This window comes from Ranitomeya variabilis, chromosome 4 (genome assembly GCF_051348905.1).
Source record: "Ranitomeya variabilis isolate aRanVar5 chromosome 4, aRanVar5.hap1, whole genome shotgun sequence".
Classification (NCBI taxonomy): domain Eukaryota; kingdom Metazoa; phylum Chordata; class Amphibia; order Anura; family Dendrobatidae; genus Ranitomeya; species Ranitomeya variabilis.
In genome coordinates this window covers 468,588,234-468,609,668 of record NC_135235.1, presented here as the reverse complement: position 1 = coordinate 468,609,668, position 21,435 = coordinate 468,588,234, and the positions used below count along the sequence as shown (strand labels likewise).

The following is a 21,435-nucleotide window of genomic DNA, read 5'->3' as shown; positions in this document are numbered from 1 at the left end:
CATCCCTCTAATTCCCAAGCGCCTCAAGAAGATTAAATCGGAGCAGAGGGCATTCTAGTCATCCTCATAGCTCCAGGCTGGCCCAGAAGAGCCTGTTACGTGGAGATAATCCATCTTCTCGCAGACCTCCCCTGGACGCACCCAGATCGTTCAGACCTTTCTTCCCAGGGTGCCCTCTTCCTCTAAAATTCAGTCTCTCAGTTTAACTGCATGGCTGTTGAAGCTGCAGTCTTGAAAGCTGCAGAGTTCTCTGACCAAGTTATTCAGACAATGATCAAAGCGAGAAAAACAGTCTTCCTCCCTCATATGCCATCGCACTTGGGAAGCCTTTTTTTCAATGGTGCGAGACCAGTCCTTTTCTCTTCCCTCCCTCCTGGATTTCCTGGAGTCAGGCTTGAATTCTGGCTCTCCGCTGTCTAAGGGTTCAGGTCTCTGTCTTTTCTATTCTCTTCCAGAAAAACTTGCCTTAACCTATTTGGGATATTTCTCTCACCTTTATCTCCTGCAGGGTTTCATTACTTGTAGCCATCATCTCCATCAGACGTGTCTCCAAACTTGCTGCTCTTTCCTTTCATTCGCCTTTCCTTGTGTTCCACGAGGACAAGGTGGTCCTTCTTCCGGTTTTCTTTCCTAAGGTGGTTTCCTATTTTCATGTCAATGAGGACATTATCCTTCCTTCTTTCTGTCTCTTGGTCATTCTCTCGAGTGGTCTGTATACAAACTGGATCTTGGCAGAGCTTTAAGTTTCCACGACAGCATCTTTTGTATGTTCGGATTCTCTTTTCGTGATTCCTGAAAGTTCTTGTAGAGGTCTCTCTGCTTCCCAGGCTATCATTGCTCGGTGCATTTATTCTACTATCTTGGAAGCGTATTGAGTGAAGAGAAGATCGCCCTGACCCAGGGTCACTGCTCACTCCACACGTGCAGTGGAGGACTTCCTGGGTAGTTTGCCATCAGACCTCTTCACTGCAGCTCTGCCAAGCCGCCACATGGTTTTCGGTCCAGACCTTTTCCAGTTTCTACAGAGTTCACACCTATGCCTCGGCCGATGCCAGGAAGGTTCTGTGTGCAGCAGTGGACTGGTCTTAGATCTGTGAGTAGCTGTTTTTCCCACCTTTTGGGACTGCTTTCGGACTTCCCCTGGTTTTCTGTGTGCCCCAATGAAGCGATAGAGAAAAGAAGATTTTGTGTACTCCCCGTAAAATTTTTATTGGAGCCTTCTTTGGGGGACACAGCTACCTACCTTTATTTTTGCCTTAGTTGGTTAGTTATAGCATGTCTGTTTCTCCTTCCTACTGCTTTCTCACTAACTGATTAACTCGATTCCAGTTGGTGGGTACATACTGCTTTGGAGGAGTTAATTTTATTCTGCCTAGCGTTGGCCTCCTAGTGGCAGCAACGTACACCCATGGTTTCCTGTATCCCCCAATAAAAGCTCAGAGAAAAAGATTTTACAGTGAGTACCCAAAATCTTGTTTTGTTTTTGTTTTTTCTTGACTAAAAGCTTTGTTTTGTCTTTTGACCAATCTTCATCTTATGGTGAAATACTTTAGAACTGAAAACAGGGCATTTTATCATTTATGATTAACCCTTAACTAATATTAAATATCAATTAATTGATTAATAGTCATTCATTAATGAGCTTTGAGCAATGGGGCCTATTGGATTTAAAGCATTCATTTCAGTGTTTGTTCTTACATGAACCATCTTTATGGAAGATTAGACAACCTTCATAAATCGTCCTGAACCTTTTTATAATCCTTAAGTACATAGTAACCAGCTTATTTTGTTTCGTTTTTTACTCTTTATCTTTTGTAGTGTATCTCTACTTGGAAAGCCATCTGATAATTCCATTATGACTGTAGCAACTGGAAAAAATCTCCAGTCTATACCTAGAAAGGTAAATCCAGAATGTGATAATTGTGAAATAAATCGACTATATTATTCATTTTAACCCCTTCACGACCTCCACTGTACACCTGCTTTGATGCGGGCTTCGGCAGTGAGCCCACATCAAAGCCGGGACAAGTCAGCTGTTTAGAACAGCTGACATGTGCCCACAATAGCAGCGGGTTAAATCACAATTCACCCTCCGCCATTAACTAGTTAAATGCTGCTGTCAAACGCTGACAGCGGCATTTAACTACCACTTCCGGCAATCGGGCCGGAAATGAGCGCATCGCCGACCCCCGTCACTGTGGTTGGCGCTCATAGCGCTTATCTACTACATAAGGGCGATGTGACGATCGCTACTATGTAGCAAAGCCGATCGAGTTGTGCCAGCTTCTAGGAGGCTATTGAAGCATGGCAAAAGAAAAAAAAAAAAGTTTTAAAAAATACGAAAGAAAAAAAAAAAATTTGAAATCACCCCCCTTTCGCCCCATTCAAAATAAAACAATAAAAAAAAAATCAAACCTACACATATTTGGTATCGCTGCGTTCAGAATCGCCCAATCTATAAATAAAAAAAAGGAGTAACCTGATAGCTAAACGGCGTAATGAGAAAATTCAAAACGCCAGAATTACGTTTTTTTGGTCGCCATGACATTGCATTAAAATGTAATAACGGGCGATCAAAAGAATGTATCTGCACCAAAATGGTATCATTAAAAACGTCAGCTCGGCACGCAAAAAATAAGCCCTTACCTGACCCCAGATCACGAAAAATGGAGACGCAATGGGAATCGGGAAATTGCGCAAATTTTTTTTTTTTTTTTTTTAGCAAAGTTTGGAATTTTTGTTACCACTTAGATAAAAAAGAACCTAGACATGTTTGGTGTCTATGAACTCGTAATGACCTGGAGAATCATAATGGCAGGTCAGTTTTAGCATTTAGTGAACCTAGCAAAAAAGCCAAACAAAAAACAAGTGTGGGATTGCACTTTTTTTTGCAATTTCATCGCACTTGGAATTTTTTTCCTGTTTTTTAGTACATGACATGGTAAAACCAATGGTATCATTCAAAAGTACAACTTGTCCCGCAAAAAATAAGCCCACACATGGCCATATTGACGGAAAAATAAAAACGTTATGGCTCTGGGAAGGAGGGGAGCGAAAAACGAAAACGCAAAACCAAAAAAAGGGCAAGGTCTTGAAGGGGTTAAATTATGCCTATGAAAAAGTTTTTGCCATTAGTTAATAAATTAATAAGGTTACCCACATTGTACAGAAGGGTTCCAATGATGAGTTGTTCACAGGGTATACCGCTGCTAGAGCATCTAGCTACAATGCCTACAAGTAGTATTCAACCCCCTGCAGATTTAGCAGGTTTAATAAGATGCAAATAAGTTAGAGCCTTCAAACTTCAAACAAGAGCAGGATTTATTAACAGATGCATAAATCTTACAAACCAAAAAGTTTTGTTGCTCAGTTAAATTTTTAAACATAAAAGTGTGGGTCAATTATTATTCAACCCCTAGGTTTAATATTTTGTGGAATAACTTTTGTTTGCAATTACAGCTAATAATCGTCTTTTCTAAGACCTGATCAGGCCGGCACAGGTCTCTGGAGTTATCTTGGCCCACTCCTCCATGCAGATCTTCTCCAAGTTATCTAGGTTCTTTGGGTGTCTCATGTGGACTTTAATCTTGAGCTCCTTCCACAAGTTTTCAATTGGGTTAAGGTCAGGAGACTGACTAGGCCACTGCAACACCTTGATTTTTTGCCTCTTGAACCAGGCCTTGGTTTTCTTGGCTGTGTGCTTTGGGTCGTTGTCTTGTTGGAAGATGAAATGACGACCCATCTTAAGATCCTTGATGGAGGAGCGGAGGTTCTTGGCCAAAATCTCCAGGTAGGCCGTGCTATCCATCTTCCCATGGATGCGGACCAGATGGCCAGGCCCCTTGGCTGAGAAACAGCCCCACAGCATGATGCTGCCACCACCATGCTTGACTGTAGGGATGGTATTCTTGGGGTCGTATGCAGTGCCATCCAGTCTCCAAACGTCACGTGTGTGTTTGGCACCAAAGATCTCGATCTTGGTCTCATCAGACCAGAGAACCTTGACACAGTCAGTCTCAGAGTCCTCCAAGTGATCATGAGCAAACTGTAGACGAGCCTTGACATGACGCTTTGAAAGTAAAGGTACCTTACGGGCTCGTCTGGAACGGCGACCATTGCGGTGGAGTACGTTACTTTTTGTATTGACTGAAACCAATGTCCCCACTGCCATGAGATCTTCCCGGAGCTCCTTCCTTGTTGTCCTTGGGTTAGCCTTGACTCTTCGGACAAGCCTGGCCTCGACACGGGAGGAAACTTTCAAAGGCTGTCCAGGCCATGGAAGGCTAACAGTAGTTCCATAAGCCTTCCACTTCCGGATGATGCTCCCAACAGTGGAGACAGGTAGGCCCAACTCCTTGGAAAGGGTTTTGTACCCCTTGCCAGCCTTGTGACCCTCCACGATCTTGTCTCTGATGGCCTTGGAATGCTCCTTTGTCTTTCCCATGTTGACCATGTATGAGTGCTGTTCACAAGTTTGGGGAGGGTCTTAAATAGTCAGAAAAGGCTGGAAAAAGAGATAATTAATCCAAACATGTGAAGCTCATTGTTCTTTGTGCCTGAACTACTTCTTAATACTTTAGGGGAACCAAACAGAATTCTGGTGGGTTGAGGGGTTGAATACTAAATGACCCTCTGAAAAGACTTTTCACAATTTTTAAAAAAACTAAACAAAGAAATAACATTCTTTTTTGCTGCAGTGCATTTCACACTTCCAGGCTGATCTACAGTCCAAATGTCACAATGCCAAGTTAATTCCAAATGTGTAAACCTGCTAAATCTGCAGGGGGTTGAATACTACTTGTAGGCACTGTATATTTGTTGTAATCTGTTAGGAAACGGCAGACATTTTAGATTTTCTTTTGTGCCATCACAGAGAAAAGAAGCCTTTCATGCTTCTCAATTTAATCCACTAGCTTGTCTGTGTAGAGTATAAGTGTGCCAGGTCCACCAGAGTATGAGATGCTCTTTGCTCTGGCTAATAGATAGAAATCCTGAATAGGGAACCCACCTTTAACTCTGTATGTTTTACTGTACCCTGTGTGCACAATTAGGCAATTAGTATATTTCATGATTCATTTTATTATTGAATAACTACAGTGCTGTCAGTCAGTACAAAAGGATAATAAATTTGAAACCTGAACCCTATTCAAATTTGAGAATCCACAGTGGTTGATACCTTTTAATGGTTATCTGAAAAGATGTTAACAAAGTGCAAGCTTTCGCGACTACTCTGATCTCTTCATTAGGCATAGAATAACACAAAATCTGAAGAGTCACATATTTATGCACAAAAGAACAGAGACATAATGCAATAGATAAGACAAGATAATTATCAGTTTGGGAGATGGAGAAGCAGTTGTGGTTGTAAATATTTTGGAACAGATCTTGGAGATCTGTTCCAACTACATTCCAGCTACATTCAGGACACAACTGACCTATTGAATAAACCATCGGCAATAGGTCCTCTACCAGAAGGAAACATCCTCGCCACTATGGATGTGGAATCTTTGTACTCGAATATCCCACACCAGGGTGGATTAAATGCCTTGCAAAGTCTTCATGGAAAACACAGGGACTGATGCTGATTCTGTGGTGAAACTTAAAAAATTCATCCTCACCCACAATTACTTTGAATTTGATGACAAGATCTATCTACAGGAGACTTGTACAGCAGTGGGAAGTAAAATGGCCCCACAGTATGCAAATCTTTTAATGGACAAGCTTGAAAGCGAATTTTTGTCCTCATGTCCCATCAGGCCTCTGGCCAGCTACAATTACTTTGCTGATATTTTAACCCCTTTACCCCAAGGGTGGTTTGCATGTTAGTGACCAGGCCAATTTTTACAATTCTGACCACTGTCCCTTTATGAGGTAATAACTCTGTAACTCTTCCATGGATCCCAGTGATTCTGACATTGTTTTCTCGTGACATATTGTACTTCATGATAGTGTTAAAAGTTATTTGATATTACTTGCGTTTTTTGTGAAAAAAACGGAAATTTGGCGAAAATTTCGCAATTTTCCAACTTTGAATTTTCATGCCCTTAAATCACAGAGATATGTCACACAAAATACTTAATAAGTAACATTTCCCACATGTTTACTTTACATCAGCACCATTTTGGAACCAAAATATTTTTTTGTTAGGAAGTTATAAGGGTTAAAAGTTGACCAGCCATTTCTCATTTTTACACCATTTTTCTTAGGGACCACATCACATTTGAAGTCATTTTGAGGGGTCTATGGAAACTAGACCCCCCAAGGAACTTATCTAGATGTGTGGTGAGAACTTTGAAGGCCCAGGTGTTTCACTAAAGTTTATAACGCCCCGGCGTGAAAATAAAATAATCTTATTTTTCCACAAATATGATCTTTTAGTCCCCAATTTTTTTTTTTTCCCAAGGGTAACCGGAAAAATTGAACCCCATATGTGGGTGAAAACTACTGTTTGGGCACATGGCAGAGCTCAGAAAGGAAGGAGCGCCAGATTTTACTGTTATGATTTGCAGGTGCCATGACCCACTGGGAGAGCCCATGGGGTGTCACAGAACTTTATACCATTGGGCAGCCATGCGGAGAGACTCGAGAGGAATGGTGTGCTATTTGCCTACTCCAATTAATGGGTCTGTGCACATGTCAGTGTGTTTCCACGGACCGTGTGTCTGTTTTTTTTAATGTTCGCACGAGCCACAAAACATACAGCACACGTGCATACACATAACACACATGGATGTAATCCATGTGACACGCATCGGCGCCGGGGAAGAAGCGTTACAGTAAGCGCTGTTCCCCAGCGCTGGGTGCTGAACACGGCTCTCATCATTCTCCCCTGCTCTGCCAGCGATCGGCATAAGCAGGGGAGAATGATTCTCCGACTGCTTGTGGCCGATCGCCGGCAGAGCGGGGGAGAATGATGAGAGCCGTGTTCAGCATCCAGCGCCGGGGAGCAGTGCTTACTGTAATGCTTCTTCCCTGGCACCCGTCCTTGTGGTACTGATGCGGCACACGCATGCCATACGTGTGCAGCAAGTATTACACACACGGACACTGACTTCTCCGGTACCGGAAATATCAGGATGTGTGAAAGAGGCGTTATAGCGGGTTTTTATGTTTGGCTGCTGTCACACACTAAAAGATGCTTTTTTTTGCAAAAATAGTGTTTTCATCACCATATTTTGAGAGCTATAATTTTTACATATTTTGTAAATGTCATGTCATGTGAGGTCTTGTTTTTTGCGGGACGAGTTGACGTTTTTATTGGTACCATTTTCGGGCACATGACGTTTTTTGATCTCTTTTTATTCCGATTTTTGGAAGGCAGGATGAACAAAAACCAGCAATTCATGAATTTCTTGGGCGGTGGGGGCGTTTATACCATTCCGCACGTGGTGAAATTGATAAGGCAGTTTTATTCTTCGGGTCATACCTCATTTATATCTTTTTTTATGTTTTGGCGCTTTTATACAATAAAAACTTTTATATATAAAAATTATAATTTTGTATCACTTTATTCTGAGAGCTATAACTTATTTATTTTTCTGGTGATGAAGCTGTATAGTGGCTTGTTTTTTGCAGGACAAGACGTCTTCAAAGGTACCATGTTTATTTATACCTGTCTTTTTGATCACGTGGTGTTCCACTTTTTGTTTGGCGGTATAATGTTAACCCCTTAAGCCCCGAGGGTGGTTTGCACGTTAATGACCGGGCCAATTTTTACAATTCTGACCACTGTCCCTTTATGAGGTTATAACTCTGGAACGCTTCAACGGATCTTGGCGATTCTGACATTGTTTTCTCGTGAGATATTGTACTTCATGTTAGTGGTAAAATTTATTCGATATAACTTGTGTTTATTTGTGAAAAAAACGGAAATTTGGCAAAAATTTTGAAAATTTCACAATTTTCCAACTTTGAATTATTATGCCCTTAAATCACAGAGATACGTCACGCAAAATACTTAATAAGTAACATTTCCCACATGTCTACTTTACATCAGCACAATTTTGGAACCAAAATTTTTTTTTGTTAGGGAGTTATAAGGGTTAAAAGTTGACCAGCAATTTCTCATTTTTACAACACCATTTTTTTTTAGGGACCACATCTCATTTGAAGTCATTTTGAGGGGTCTATATGATAGAAAATACCCAAGTGTGACACCATTCTAAAAACTGCACCCCTCAAGGTGCTCAAAACCACATTCAAGAAGTTTATTAACCCTTCAGGTGTTTCACAGGAATTTTTGGAATGTTTAAATAAAAATGAACATTTAACTTTTTTCACACAAAATTTACTTCAGCTCCAATTTATTTTATTTTACCAAGGGTAACAGGAGAAAATGGACCCCAAAAGATGTTGTACAATTTGTCCTGACTACGCCGATACCCCATATGTGGGGGTAAACCACTTTTTGGGCACATGACAGAGCTCGGAAGCGAAGGAGCGCCATTTGACTTTTCAATGCAAAATTGACTGGAATTGAGATGGGACGCCATGTTGCGTTTGGAGAGCCCCTGATGTGCCTAAACATTGAAACCCCCCACAAGTGACACCATTTTGGAAAGTAGACCCCTTAAGGAACTTATCTAGATGTGTGGTGAGCACTTTGACCCACCAAGTACTTCATAGAAGTTTATAATGCAGAGCCGTAAAAATAAAAAATCATATTTTTTCACAAAAATGATCTTTTCGCCCCCAATTTTTATTTTCCCAAGGGTAAGAGAAGAAATTGGACCCCAAATGTTGTTGTGCAATTTGTCCTGAGTACGCTGATACCCCATATGTGGGTGTAAACCATTGTTTGGGTGCATGGCAGAGCTCGGAAGGGAAGGAGCGCCATTTGACTTTTCAATGCAAAATTGACTGGAATTGAGATGGGACACCATGTTGCGTTTGGAGAGCCCCTGATGTGCCTAAACATTGAAACCCCCCACAAGTAACACCATTTTGGAAAGTAGACCCCTTAAGGAACTTATCTAGATGTGTGGTGAGCACTTTGATCCAACAAGTGCTTCACAGAAGTTTATAATGCAGACCCGTAAAAATACAAAATCATATTTTTTCACAAAAATGATCTTTTCGCCCCCAATTTTTTATTTTCCCAAGGGTAAGAGAAGAAATTAGACCACAAAAGTTGTTGTGCAATTTGTCCTGAGTACGATACCCCATATATGGGGGTAAACCACTGTTTGGCCGCATAGCAGAGCTCGGAAGGGAAGGAGCGCCATTTGACTTTTCAATGCAAAATTGACTGGAATTGAGATGGGACACCATGTCGCGTTTGGAGAGCCCCTGATGTGCCTAAACATTAAAACCCCCCACAAGTGACACCATTTTGGAAAGTAGACCCCCTAAGGAACTTATCTTGATGTGTTTTGAGAGCTTTGGACCCCCAAGTGTTTCACTACAGTTTATAACGCAGAGCCGTGAAACTAAAAATTCTTTTTTTTTTCTGAAAAAAGATTTTTTATTCCCCAGTTTTGTATTTTCACAAGGGTAACAGGATAAATTGGACCCCAAAAGTTGTTGTCCAATTTGTCCTGAGTACGCAGATACCCCATATGTGGGGGGGAACCACTGTTTGGGCGCATGGCAGAGCTCGGAAGGGAAGGAGCGCCATTTGGAATGCAGACTTAGATGGATTGGTCTGCAGGCGTCATGTTGCATTTGCAGAGCCCCTGATGTACCCAAACAGTATAAACCCCATATTGGAAACTAGATCTCCCAAGGAACTTATCTAGATGTGTTGTGAGAACTTTGAACCCCCAAGTGTTTCACTACAGTTTACAACGCAGTGCCGTGAAAATAAAAAATCCTTTTTTTCCCACAAAAATGATTTTTAGCCCCCCAAATTTTTATTTTCCCAGTGATAACAAGAGAACTTGGACCCCAAACGTGGTTGTCCAATTTGTCCCGAGTACGCTGATGCCCCATATGTTGGGGTAAACCCCTGTTTGGGCGCACGGGAGAGCTCGGAAGGGAAGGAGCACTGTTTTACTTTTTCAACGCAGAATTGTCTGGAATTGAGATCGGACGCCATGTCCCGTTTGGAGAGCCCCTGATGTGCCTGAACAGTGGAAACTCCCCAATTCTACCTGAAACTAATCCAAACACACCCCTAACCCTAATCCCAACTGTAACCCTAACCACACCCCTAACCCTGACACACCCCTAATTCTATTCCCAACCCTAATCCCAACCGTAAATGTAATCCTAACCCTAACTTTAGCCTCAACCCTATCCCTAACTTTAGCCCCAACCCTAACTTTAGCTCCAACCCTAGCCCCAACCCTAACCCTAGCGCTAACCCTAACCCTAGCCCTAATGGGAAAATGGAAATAAATACATTTTTTTAATTTTATTATTTTTCCCTAACTAAGGGGGTGATGAAGGGGGGTTTGATTTACTTTTATAGCGTTTTTTATATCGGATTTTTATCATTGGCAGCTGTCACACACTAAAAGATGCTTTTTATAGCAAAAAAGTTTTTGCGTCTCCACATTTTGAGACCTATAATTTTTCCGTATTTTGGTCCACAGAGTCATGTGAGGTCTTGTTTTTTGCGGGACGAGTTGACGTTTTTATGGGTAATATTTTCGGGCACGTGACATTTTTTGATCGCTTTTTATTCCAATTTTTGTGAGGCAGAATGACCAAAAACCAGCTATTCATGAATTTCTTTTGGGGGAGGCGTTCATACTGTTACGCGTTTGGTAAAATGGATAAAGCAGTTTTATTCTTCGGGTCAGTACGATTACAGTGATACCTCATTTATATCATTTTTTTATGTTTTGGCGCTTTTATATGATAAAAACTATTTTATAGAAAAATAATTATTTTTGCATCGCTTTATTCTGAGGACTATAACTTTTCTACTTTTTCATTGATGACGCTGTATGGCGGCTCGTTTTTTGCGGGACAAGATGACGTTTTCAGCGGTACCATGGTTATTTATATCCGTCTTTTTGATCGCGTGTTATTCCACTTTTTGTTTGGCGGTATGATAATAAAGCGTTGTTATTTGCCTTGTTTTTTTTTTTTTACGGTGTTCACCGAAGGGGTTAACTAGTGGGACAGTTTTATAGGTCGGGTCGCTACGGACGCGGCGATACTAAATATGTGTACTTTTATTGTTTATTTATTTATTTACAGAAATGTATTTATAGGAACATTATATATATATATATATATATATATATATATATATATATATATATATATATATATATATATATATATATATATATATATATATATATACTAGCTGTACTACCCGGCTTCGCCCGGGTTAATGACTGCTGTTAGCAAAATAGAATGTGTTAACAAAAATTTATTCTGCACACAAAAACCACAAAACAAATAGATAGAAATGTAATTATTAAAAGGCAAAAACTAAGCAAATAGAAGCATTTCACAACATATATTAGCTTTGTTATACTGAGAATGTCTTTGTTGCCTGTATTAACCAATCAGAGCTCAGGTTAATTAACTGTAGCAAAATAGAAGCTGAGCTGTGATTGGTTGCTATTGGCAGCCTGATAAATCCCCAGCCAACAGGAAGCCCTCCCCCCTGGCAGTATATATTAGCTCACACATACACATAATAGACAGGTCATGTGACTGACAGCTGCCGTATTTCCTATATGGTACATTTGTTGCTCTTGTAGTTTGCTTATTAATCAGATTTTTATTTTTGAAGGACAATACCAGACTTGTGTGTGTTTTAGGGCGAGTTTTATGTGTCAAGTTGTGTGTGTTGAGTTGCGTGTGGCGACATGCATGTAGCGACTTTTGTGAGATGAGTTTTGTGTGGCGACATGCGTGTAGCAACATTTTGTGTGTTGAGTTGCATGTGACAGGTTAGTGTAGCAAGTTGTGTGCAGCAAGATTTGTGCATGGCGAGTTTTGCGCGTGGCGAGTTTTATGTGTGGTGCATTTTGAGTATGTGCAAGTTTTGTGTGAGGCAACTTTTGCATGTGGTGCAACTTTTGTACATGTGGCAATTTTTCTGTGTGTGCAAGTTTTGCATGAGGTGAGTTTTCCATGAGGTGAGTTTTGCACGTGTGGCGAGTTTTGCGTGAGCCTAGTTTTGCATATGGCGAGTTTTGCATGTAGCGAGTTTTGAGTGGTGACTTTTGTGTTTCGACTTTTATGTGGCGAGGTTGGTGTGTGTGTGTGGTGAAATGTGTGCTGAGGGTGGTATATGTGTTCAAGCACGTGGTAGTGTGTGGCGCATTTTGTGTTTGTGTTCATATCCCCGTGTGTGGTGAGTATCCCATGTCGGGGCCCCACCTTAGCAACTGTACGGTATATACTCTTTGTCGCCATCGCTCTCATTCTTTAAGTCCTCATTGTTCACATCTGGCAGCTGTCAATTTTCCTCCAACACTTTTCCCTTCACTTTTTCCCCATTATGTAGATAGGAGCAAAATTGTTTGGTGAATTGGAACGCGCGGGGTTAAAATTTCACCTCACAACATAGCTTTGACGCTCTCGGGGTCCAGACGTGTGACTGTGCAAAATTTTGTGGCTGTAGCTGCGACGGTACAGATGCCAATCCCGGACATACACACATACATACATACACACATTCAGCTTTATATATTAGATATACCTGTATGTAATCTCCTGTATATAGTATATACCTGTGTGTCATCTCACCTATATATAGTATATATCTGTGTGTCATCTCCTGTATATAGTATATACCTGTATGTCATCTCCTCCTATACATAGCATATACCTGTGTCATCTCCTCCTGTATATACTATATACCTGTAGGTAATCTGCTCCTGTATATAGTATATACCTGTGTGTCATCTCCTCCTGTATATAGTATATACCTGTATGTCATCTCCTCCTGTATGTAGTATGTACCTGTATGTCATCTCCTCCTCTATATAGTATATACCTGTGTGTCATCTCTCCTGTATATAGTATATATCTGTGTGTCATCTCCTCCTGTATATAGTATATACCTGTGTGTCATCTCCCCTGTAAATAGTATATACCTGTGTGTCATCTCCTGTATATAGTATATAGCTGTATGTCATCTCCTCCTGTATTAGCCCTCGTTCACACGTTATTTGGTCAGTATTTTTACCTCAGTATTTGTAAGCTAAAATGGCAGCCTGATAAATCCCCAGCCAACAGTAAGCCCACCCCCTGGCAGTATATATTAGCTCACACATACACATAATAGACTGGTCATGTGACTGACAGCTGCCGGATTCCTATATGGTACATTTGTTGCTCTTGTAGTTTGTCTGCTTATTAATCAGATTTTTATTTTTGAAGGATACCAGACTTGTGTGTGTTTTAGGGCGAGTTTCGTGTGTCAAGTTGTGTGTGTTGAGTTGCGTGTGGCGACATGCATGTAGGGACTTTTGTGAGATGAGTTTTGTGTGGCGACATGCGTGTAGCAACTTTTTGTGTGTCGAGTTGCATGTGACAGGTTAGTGTAGCAAGTTGTGTGCAGCAAGTTTTGCGCATGGCGAGTTTTGCGCGTGGCGAGTTTTATGTGTGGTGCCTTTTGAGTATGTGCAAGTTTTGTGTGAGGCAACTTTTGCATGTGTTGCAACTTTTGTGCATGTGGCAATTTTTCTGCGTGTGGCAATTTTTCTGCGTGTGCAAGTTTTGCGTGTGGCGAGTTTTGCACGTGTGGCGAGTTTTGCATGTGGAGAGTTTTGCGCGTGGCGAGTTTTGAGCGGCGACTTTTGTGTTTCTACTTTTATGTGGCGAGGTTGGTGTATGTGTGGTGAAATGTGCACTGAGGGTGGTATATGTGTTCGAGCACGTGGTAGTGTGTGGCGCATTTTGTGTGTGTGTTCATATCCCCGTGGTGGTGTGATTATCCCATGTTGGGGCCCCACCTTAGCAACTGTACAGTATATACTCTTTGGTGCCATCGCTGTCATTCTTTAAGTCCCCCTTGTTCACATCTGGCAGCTGTTAATTTGCCTCCAACACTTTTCCTTTCATTTTTTCCCCATTATGTAGATAGGGGCAAAATTGTTTGGTGAATTGGAAAGCGCGGGGTTAAAATTTCACCTCACAATATAGCTTTGACGCTCTCAGGGTCCAGACGTGTGACTGTGCAAAATTTTGTGCCTGTAGCTGCGACGCCTCCAACACTTTTCCTTTCACTTTTTCCCCATTATGTAGATAGGGGCAAAATTGTTTGGTGAATTGGAAAGCGCGGGGTTAAAATTTCACCTCACAACATAGCCTATGACGCTCTCGGGGTCCAGACGTGTGACTGTGCAAAATTTTGTGGCTGTAGCTGCTACGGTTCAGATGCCAATCCCGGACATACATACATACATACATACATACACACACACACACATTCAGCTTTATATATTAGATATATATATATATATATATATATATATATTTTTTTTTTTGCATTTTTTGGGGGAATTTTTTTTACAAATGTGAATATATATATTTTTTTTACACTATAACATTGCCCCGGGGGGGGCATCATATTATAGTGTAAGATCGCTGATCTGAAGTGCACAGATCCAGGCTTCCCGGCGCCTGCTCTGAGCAGGCGCTGTGAAGCCACCTCCTTGCAGGACCCGGATGCCGCGGCCATTTTGGATCCGGGCCTGCTGCAGGGAGGAGGAGGTAAGAGACGCTCGGAGCAACGCGATCACATCGCGTTGCTCCGGGGGTCTCAGGGAAGCGCGCAGGGAGGGGGCTTCCCTATACCGCCGGAACACTGCGATCATGTTTGATCGCAGTGTGCCGGGGGTTAATGTGCCGGGGGCGGTCCGTGACCGCTCCTGGCACATAGTGCCGGATGTCAGCTGCGATAGTCAGCTGACACCCAGCCACGATCGGTCGCGCTCCCCCCGTGAGCACGCCCGATCGCTATGACGTACTATTCCGTCGAGGGTCAGATAGGCCCAGGTCACCTCGACGGGATAGTACGTCTAAGGTCAGAGAGGGGTTAACTGGAATAATGAACACATGGAGACAGCCGACACCTCACAGTCTCAGATTGGATAGTCGAGCTGTCAATCAACACACTGACAGCTCAGCACGCCCCTGTACCAGATTGGATGACCAAGCTGTCAAAGTACTGACAGCTTCAGCACACCCCTATACCAGATTGGACGGCCGAGCTGTCAGTAACTGCATCCCAGACACGCTGAGTGGTGGAACCGTGACAGTTCTGCTTCACATCACTTGTCTTATCTATTGCATTATTTCAGTGCTGTGTTGTGTATAAATGTGATTCTTCAGATTTTGTATTTTTTTTTTTTTAAATCAGATAATTTTTATTAACAATATTCAAATTGACAACTACACACAATTGTGTCAGCAAAGGAGAATAAACATGGTTACAAACATTTTGAAACAATCCCCCAGTTCCCTCCCTCCTCCCTTAAAGCCTTTGTAAACAAGAATAGGACAAAAGCGTACATTGCTTACATAATAAAACAACATCCCACTGGAATTAGTTCCTCTCCATCCAAGGATTCCAAAGTGTTTCAAAAGTTTTCATACTTTTCCTTTTTTCATAAATACCCTTTTCCATATTAATAACCATATCAGACTGTCTATAAAATTCCTGCACAGTCGGCGGTACCTCACTCAACCAGTGCCTGGCAATTAGCTTTCGCGCAACATACAATAATCTAGCTATGGCCACTTTATGATGATTTGGAACTCGGATCTCTTCCACAGATCCCAAAATATGTATCACAGGATCGCTTGTGATTGTACAGCCATACGATTTCCCAGTTGCTTCTCCCACCACCAACCAATATGAATTCAATCTCGTACATTGCCATAACGTGTAGAATCCCTGCCCCCTCGGACTGGCACCTAGGACACTCGGAAGTCTGTCTCAGCCCTGCCTTATATAGCCTATCTGGAGTTCTATATACTCTGTGAAACACATATATTTACGAAAGTCTACCCGGCTCACTTAATGATAATTGGGGAATATATTTCATGATATCCTCCCATTTATCCTCTATCCTTCCGAACTCTTCCTCCCATTTCTCTTTTGCCTTAATAGGGAGTCTATTAAGAAAGGTATATAACAAATCACTATAAATATCCGAGACTACCCCCTCGTTCCTCCCGTCGCACAGACATAGTCCACCAGAATGTCTCTATAAATTCCCATATCCATCGTTTTACTCTGCACAAGATAGGCATGTCTCAACTGTCCATATTGAAACCTACAGGTCTCCTGCAACCCGTAACTTTCCTGCAGTGCTTCAGAGGATAACATTCCTTGTGTGTCCTGAATTTGAGTCATATATTGAATACCCAATGCTTTCCAATTTTTGAATTCCCCCATTTTAATAAATTCAGGTAGTATTTCATTATGCCATATTGGGGAGAGATTTGTTAAAAGTCCCACTTCTCTTGTCTTTTTAATTGCCTCCCATACTTTTTGAACCAGTATCAAAGTATGATAGGCTGTTCCAAACTTCCCAAATCCCCCTGCCTCTAGTCCCTGAACAGATGGGTCCCTTCCCACCAACCAAACCAAAGTCCGCTGAACCGAACCCAGTCCATTCACCTCTCTCCAACCTCTCATCTGCTGACCCTGCGCTGCCAAAAAGTAGATCCAGGGATTCGGAAGGGCCAATCCCCCCCCATCTTTAGGCCTCTGAAGCAATTCCAGCCTAATTCTTGGCTGTTTCTTCCCCCAAACAAGGTCTCGAAATATAGTTAATGGTATGAAACCACTTTCGGGGCAACCAAACGGGGGAATTATGCAATATACACTCACTGGCCACTTTATTAGGTACACCATGCTAGTAACGGGTTGGACCCCTTTTGCCTTCAGAACTGCCTCAATTCTTCGTGGCATAGATTCAACAAGGTGCTGGAAGCATTCCTCAGAGATTTTGGTCCATATTGACATGATGGCATCACACAGTTGCCGCAGATTTGTCGACTGCACATCCCTGATGCGAATCTCCCGTTCCACCACATCCCAAAGATTTCATGTTGTTTACGCCAAATTCTGACCCTACCATCCGAATGTCGCAGCAGAAATCGAGACTCATCAGACCAAGCAACGTTTTTCCAATCTTCTACTGTCCAATTTCGATGAGCTTGTGCAAATTGTAGCCTCAGTTTCCTGTTCTTAGCTGAAAGGAGTGGTACCCGGTGTGGTCTTCTGCTGCTGTAGCCCATCTGCCTCAAAGTTCGACGCACTGTGCGTTCAGAGATGCTCTTAGGCCTACCTTGGTTGTAACGGGTGGCGATTTGAGTCACTGTTGCCTTTCTATCAGCTCGAACCAGTCTGCCCATTCTCCTCTGACCTCTGGCATCAACAAGGCATTTCCGCCCACAGAACTGCCGCTCACTGGATTTTTTTTCTTTTTCGGACCATTCTCTGTAAACCCTAGAGATGGTTGTGCGTGAAAATCCCAGTAGATCAGCAGTTTCTGAAATACTCAGACCAGCCCTTCTGGCACCAACAACCATGCCACGTTCAAAGGCACTCAAATCACCTTTCTTCCCCATACTGATGCTCGGTTTGAACTGCAGGAGATTGTCTTGACCATGTCTACATGCCTAAATGCACTGAGTTGCCGCCATGTGATTGGCTGATTAGAAATTAAGTGTTAACAAGAAGTTGGACAGGTGTACCTAATAAAGTGGCCAGTGAGTGTATACAATAATTGGGGCATAAGAATCATTTTAATTAAGTTTATCCTTCCCACCACTGAGAGATATAACTTGCACCACGCCCCTATTTTCTTCCTAAACCTGTCCAACGATGGTGACAGATTCAGATCGACGTCAGATTTTGTATTACCGTATTTTTCCGACTATAAGACGCACTTTTTCCCCAAAAAAATTAGGAGGAAAATGGGGTGTGTGTCTTATAGTTGGAATGCAGGCTTACCGACAGTGTGGCGGCAGAGGTGCGGGGATGATGAGGCGCGGTGAGCGGTATGGCGTGAGCAGGGTCCCTTCCACAGGTGAGGTGACGCCGCGGCCCGGTATCCAAGGAGAGCAGCAGAGCTGGGTGAGTCACGGCTTTCTCGGTGGCGGCAGCCATCTTCCTGAGGCCACGCGTGCGCATATTGAGTTTTCTGCTTCCTGGGGCTTCAGGAAAATGGCAGCGAGAGGCCGCACGTGCGCAGATTGAGATGAAGCCCTGGGAAGCAGAGTACTCAATCTGCGCATGCGCGGCCTCAGGAAGATGGCCGCCGACACCGATAAACTGATGAGTAACACAGCTCTGCTGCTCACCTTGGATACCAGGCCGCGGCGTCACCTCACCTGAGGAAGTGACCGCACATCTGCCGCCGCCACAGCACTGCCGCAACCCCCCCATGGACACCAGGCCATGGCGTCTCCCACCTAAGCAGGAAGGGACCCTGCTCAGGTACACGCCGTACCGCCCACCGCGCCTCAGCATCACCGCACCTCTGCTGACACCATGCCTCCTGTGACCCTGCTCTGCCACCGCCTGACCTCAGGTAAGAGATCTTAAATTCGGACAATAAGACGGACCCCCATCTTATAAAAAATCTTTTTTTCTGCACTTTTCACCCCAAATTTGGGGTGCGTCTTATGGTACGGTGCGTCTTATAGTCCGAAAAATACGGTAGTTTATGCCTGATGAAGAGACCTGAGTAGTCTCAGTCGAAAGCTTGCAATTTGTTACCATCTTTTCAGTTAGCCATTAAAAGGTATCAACCCCCGAGGACTCCCAATTCTAAATATTTTGGAACAGGATAGATAAGAAGTGTGAAAATTTTATTGTCCTGTGATTGAGGACAATGGTTGGGATGCGCTCAAAAGGTCTGAGGAGCACGTTCCTTTGTTGATGTAGAATGACATAAATCCCTGCGACACATTTATTCCTGCTCTGAATGTGTCAAAGGTTGTTATAAGTTTGTACTCTTACATTTTTCTGTCTCTCTGATATTTGAAGTTACCTTTTAATACAAGTAATTTCTTGTCCTTGATGCTGTGATCAGGGTTTAAAAAATGTTTAGCCACAGATAGATCACCTAGCACTAGTTCTGATCATTCAGGAAGTGAGACAAGGAGATTGTCTCTGTATCCTTGCATCTCACACACTAGAATCCTAAACTATGGCGGGGCATGTTCTCTCTGTAGATGGTTGCTGCCTGCTTATGATTGGGTAACTCATACAGGCAGAAGATGTACATTGTGGTTTTTCGTTAGTATTTAAACTGTCCATCTGGACCTATACAGCCGCTGGTTACTGATATATAATATAGTTTTTCTTATATGTGTATTCAACACTAGGATTGTTTCTTTGTTTTTTATACATGATGTTCTTAATCATAATATGTTCATTTGTGTTTAAATATCTGTAGACTTCCTTGATAAAGGCAATGGTGCCGAGACGTCGATCAGAGCATATAAATGATGATATGGTCAAAATACTTATTTGGCTAATGATTGTGTATTTGAAATAAGATTTTCTAGACCAGACAAGCCATATGACAGTGGTTTCTAGGGACCTAAACTTCCAAGAATTTATCTTATTACTGGCCTAAACTTAGAGTGAATAAACGTAGATCACACAGGCCGAAATTTCAACTAATTTGCCAACCACTGTGCTACTCTGTTATAAATTTGGAGTTCTCTACTAGATGTTTAGACATGTTTAGTTCTGCCATCTCTTTCCTGGCATACTGTAAACCAATATTTTGTGCTAAAATAATTATTTTCTCCATTTATCATTTGGGCACTTTTATTAGCCATGTTTTGTAGCCTAGATCCACCTCAAAACGGTCAAGACATGAACTGTATCTAAAACAGTACAAATGTAAATATTCACCCTGCTAACCATCCATCTGTATGATATTACCTATCTAGGTCTTCACTTGTCTGATGATTCTTTTCTCCTCTTTCAGACCCAGCACTATTTCCTGCTCTGTTTCCTGTTGAAGTTCCTTCCTTCTTCCTTCTGCTGTCTAGCCTGCTTCGGGTTCTCGCTGCAGACGTTCTGTGAGATTTCCTCCCATAGCAACATGACAAACTGTTCTGGGATTGCTGTGTACAAGTATGGGTACCTATGTTAATAACAATATCTGAACTGTTTCTCTGTCCTTGTTCTGATGTCATTCATCATATTCACTTCCTTGTAGCAACTCTCCCGGGACACCGGATTGGTTTGGCTCTTTGTCTGGGGCTCTTCTGCTAGCTCAGAAATTCTGTGCTTGTCTCATTGTTTTGCACACAGGTAAGTGCCTTGCTTTATTGTAGATTTGAGAAAGACAGCACAAATTGTAGTTTTTAACCCCTTTCTGGCAATGGATGTAATGATCCTTCCATGTGCCCTGGGCAATCGCCGCCGGGTGTCAGCTGATTCTCACAGCTGACTCCCAGCACAAGGGACCAGGAGCGGTCACAGACCGCTCCCAGCACTATAACCCCCGAAATGCTGCGATCTAACACGATCATAGCATTCCGGAAGCCGGCAGAGGGTTGAGAGCCCCTCTGCCTTTGGATCGGAGACCCCACGGCGTGACGCGATGTCCCGATCATTGCCATGGTGACCCGCAGTGCATGATCAGCAAGTCTCTCTGTCAGTGCAGAGCTGACAGTTTCTATAGCATGCAGATGCAGCTGCACCTGCATGCTACAGAAGCGATCAGCCTGTAAAAATGATTATCCAATAGTGGGACAAAGTAAAAAAGTTAGAAAAAAGTAAAAAAAAAAAATTCTCCTTCGCCTCATTGCGGGATACAGGACCATGGGTGTTATGCTGCTTGCCACTAGGACGATACTAAGAAAACTTGAACAAAATTAGCTCCTCCTCTGCAGTATACATCCTCATGCTGGCTTCAGTCGAACCAGTTCTTGCTTAGTGTCCATAGGAGGCACTTGGGTCTGGGATTCGGACCCCAACGTTATTATTTTACTTTATACATTTTTTATATTTTTACGTTTTTTCCTTCATGAAACAAAGGGGCGACGGACCTCTTCAGTGGTCCAATCTCCGTGAATCATCAACAGGCGGGAACACGGAGTGTCGCCTCCTCGTACCCCCTCCTGCACCGTTTCTTTGCCATGCCTGGGCTCGCTTTAGGGGCGACAGTTCCCTTAGGGTCCCGATCTCCCCACACCAACGGACGGTAACACAGAGTGTCGCCTCCATGTACCCCCTTCCAGAGCCAGGTTACAGCCGGACAATAGCCCTGACCCATCCCTAGGGATTGAACCCATGGGATCTACAGAGGCCCCCCATTGGCAGCCCCCACTGCATCACCACTGACAGAAAGCAGATGATGGAAGGAGGCAGTCTGTCCCTCTCCACCTCCTTATCAAAGGGATGGTGGATTGAGTGGCCTAATAAGCACAGCACATTTTCAGCTCTGCTACATCTGCGCTGCAGCACCTGACAGTGAGTAAGCTCAGCGTCCAGCGGCGGCAGGAGGGTTCCCCTCAGACGCAGAGAAGGTCCTGGTC

The 21,435-nt window shown here is 42.9% G+C and overlaps 1 protein-coding gene across 5 annotated transcripts in view; it reads left to right on the top strand.

The window, feature by feature from the left end:
* Positions 1-21,435, top strand: part of TMEM94 (transmembrane protein 94) — a 201,269-nt gene that overhangs the window by 167,193 nt on the left and 12,641 nt on the right. For 4 of the 5 annotated variants that reach the window (XM_077251723.1, XM_077251725.1, XM_077251724.1 and 1 more), the window contains exons 27-29: positions 1,819-1,900; positions 19,878-20,026; positions 20,112-20,206. In XM_077251723.1, the coding sequence (XP_077107838.1) occupies positions 1,819-1,900; positions 19,878-20,026; positions 20,112-20,206 (326 nt within the window). The remainder of the gene's footprint in view (positions 1-1,818; positions 1,901-19,877; positions 20,027-20,111; positions 20,207-21,435) is intronic. The other variant, XR_013213349.1, reaches the window with a different exon arrangement.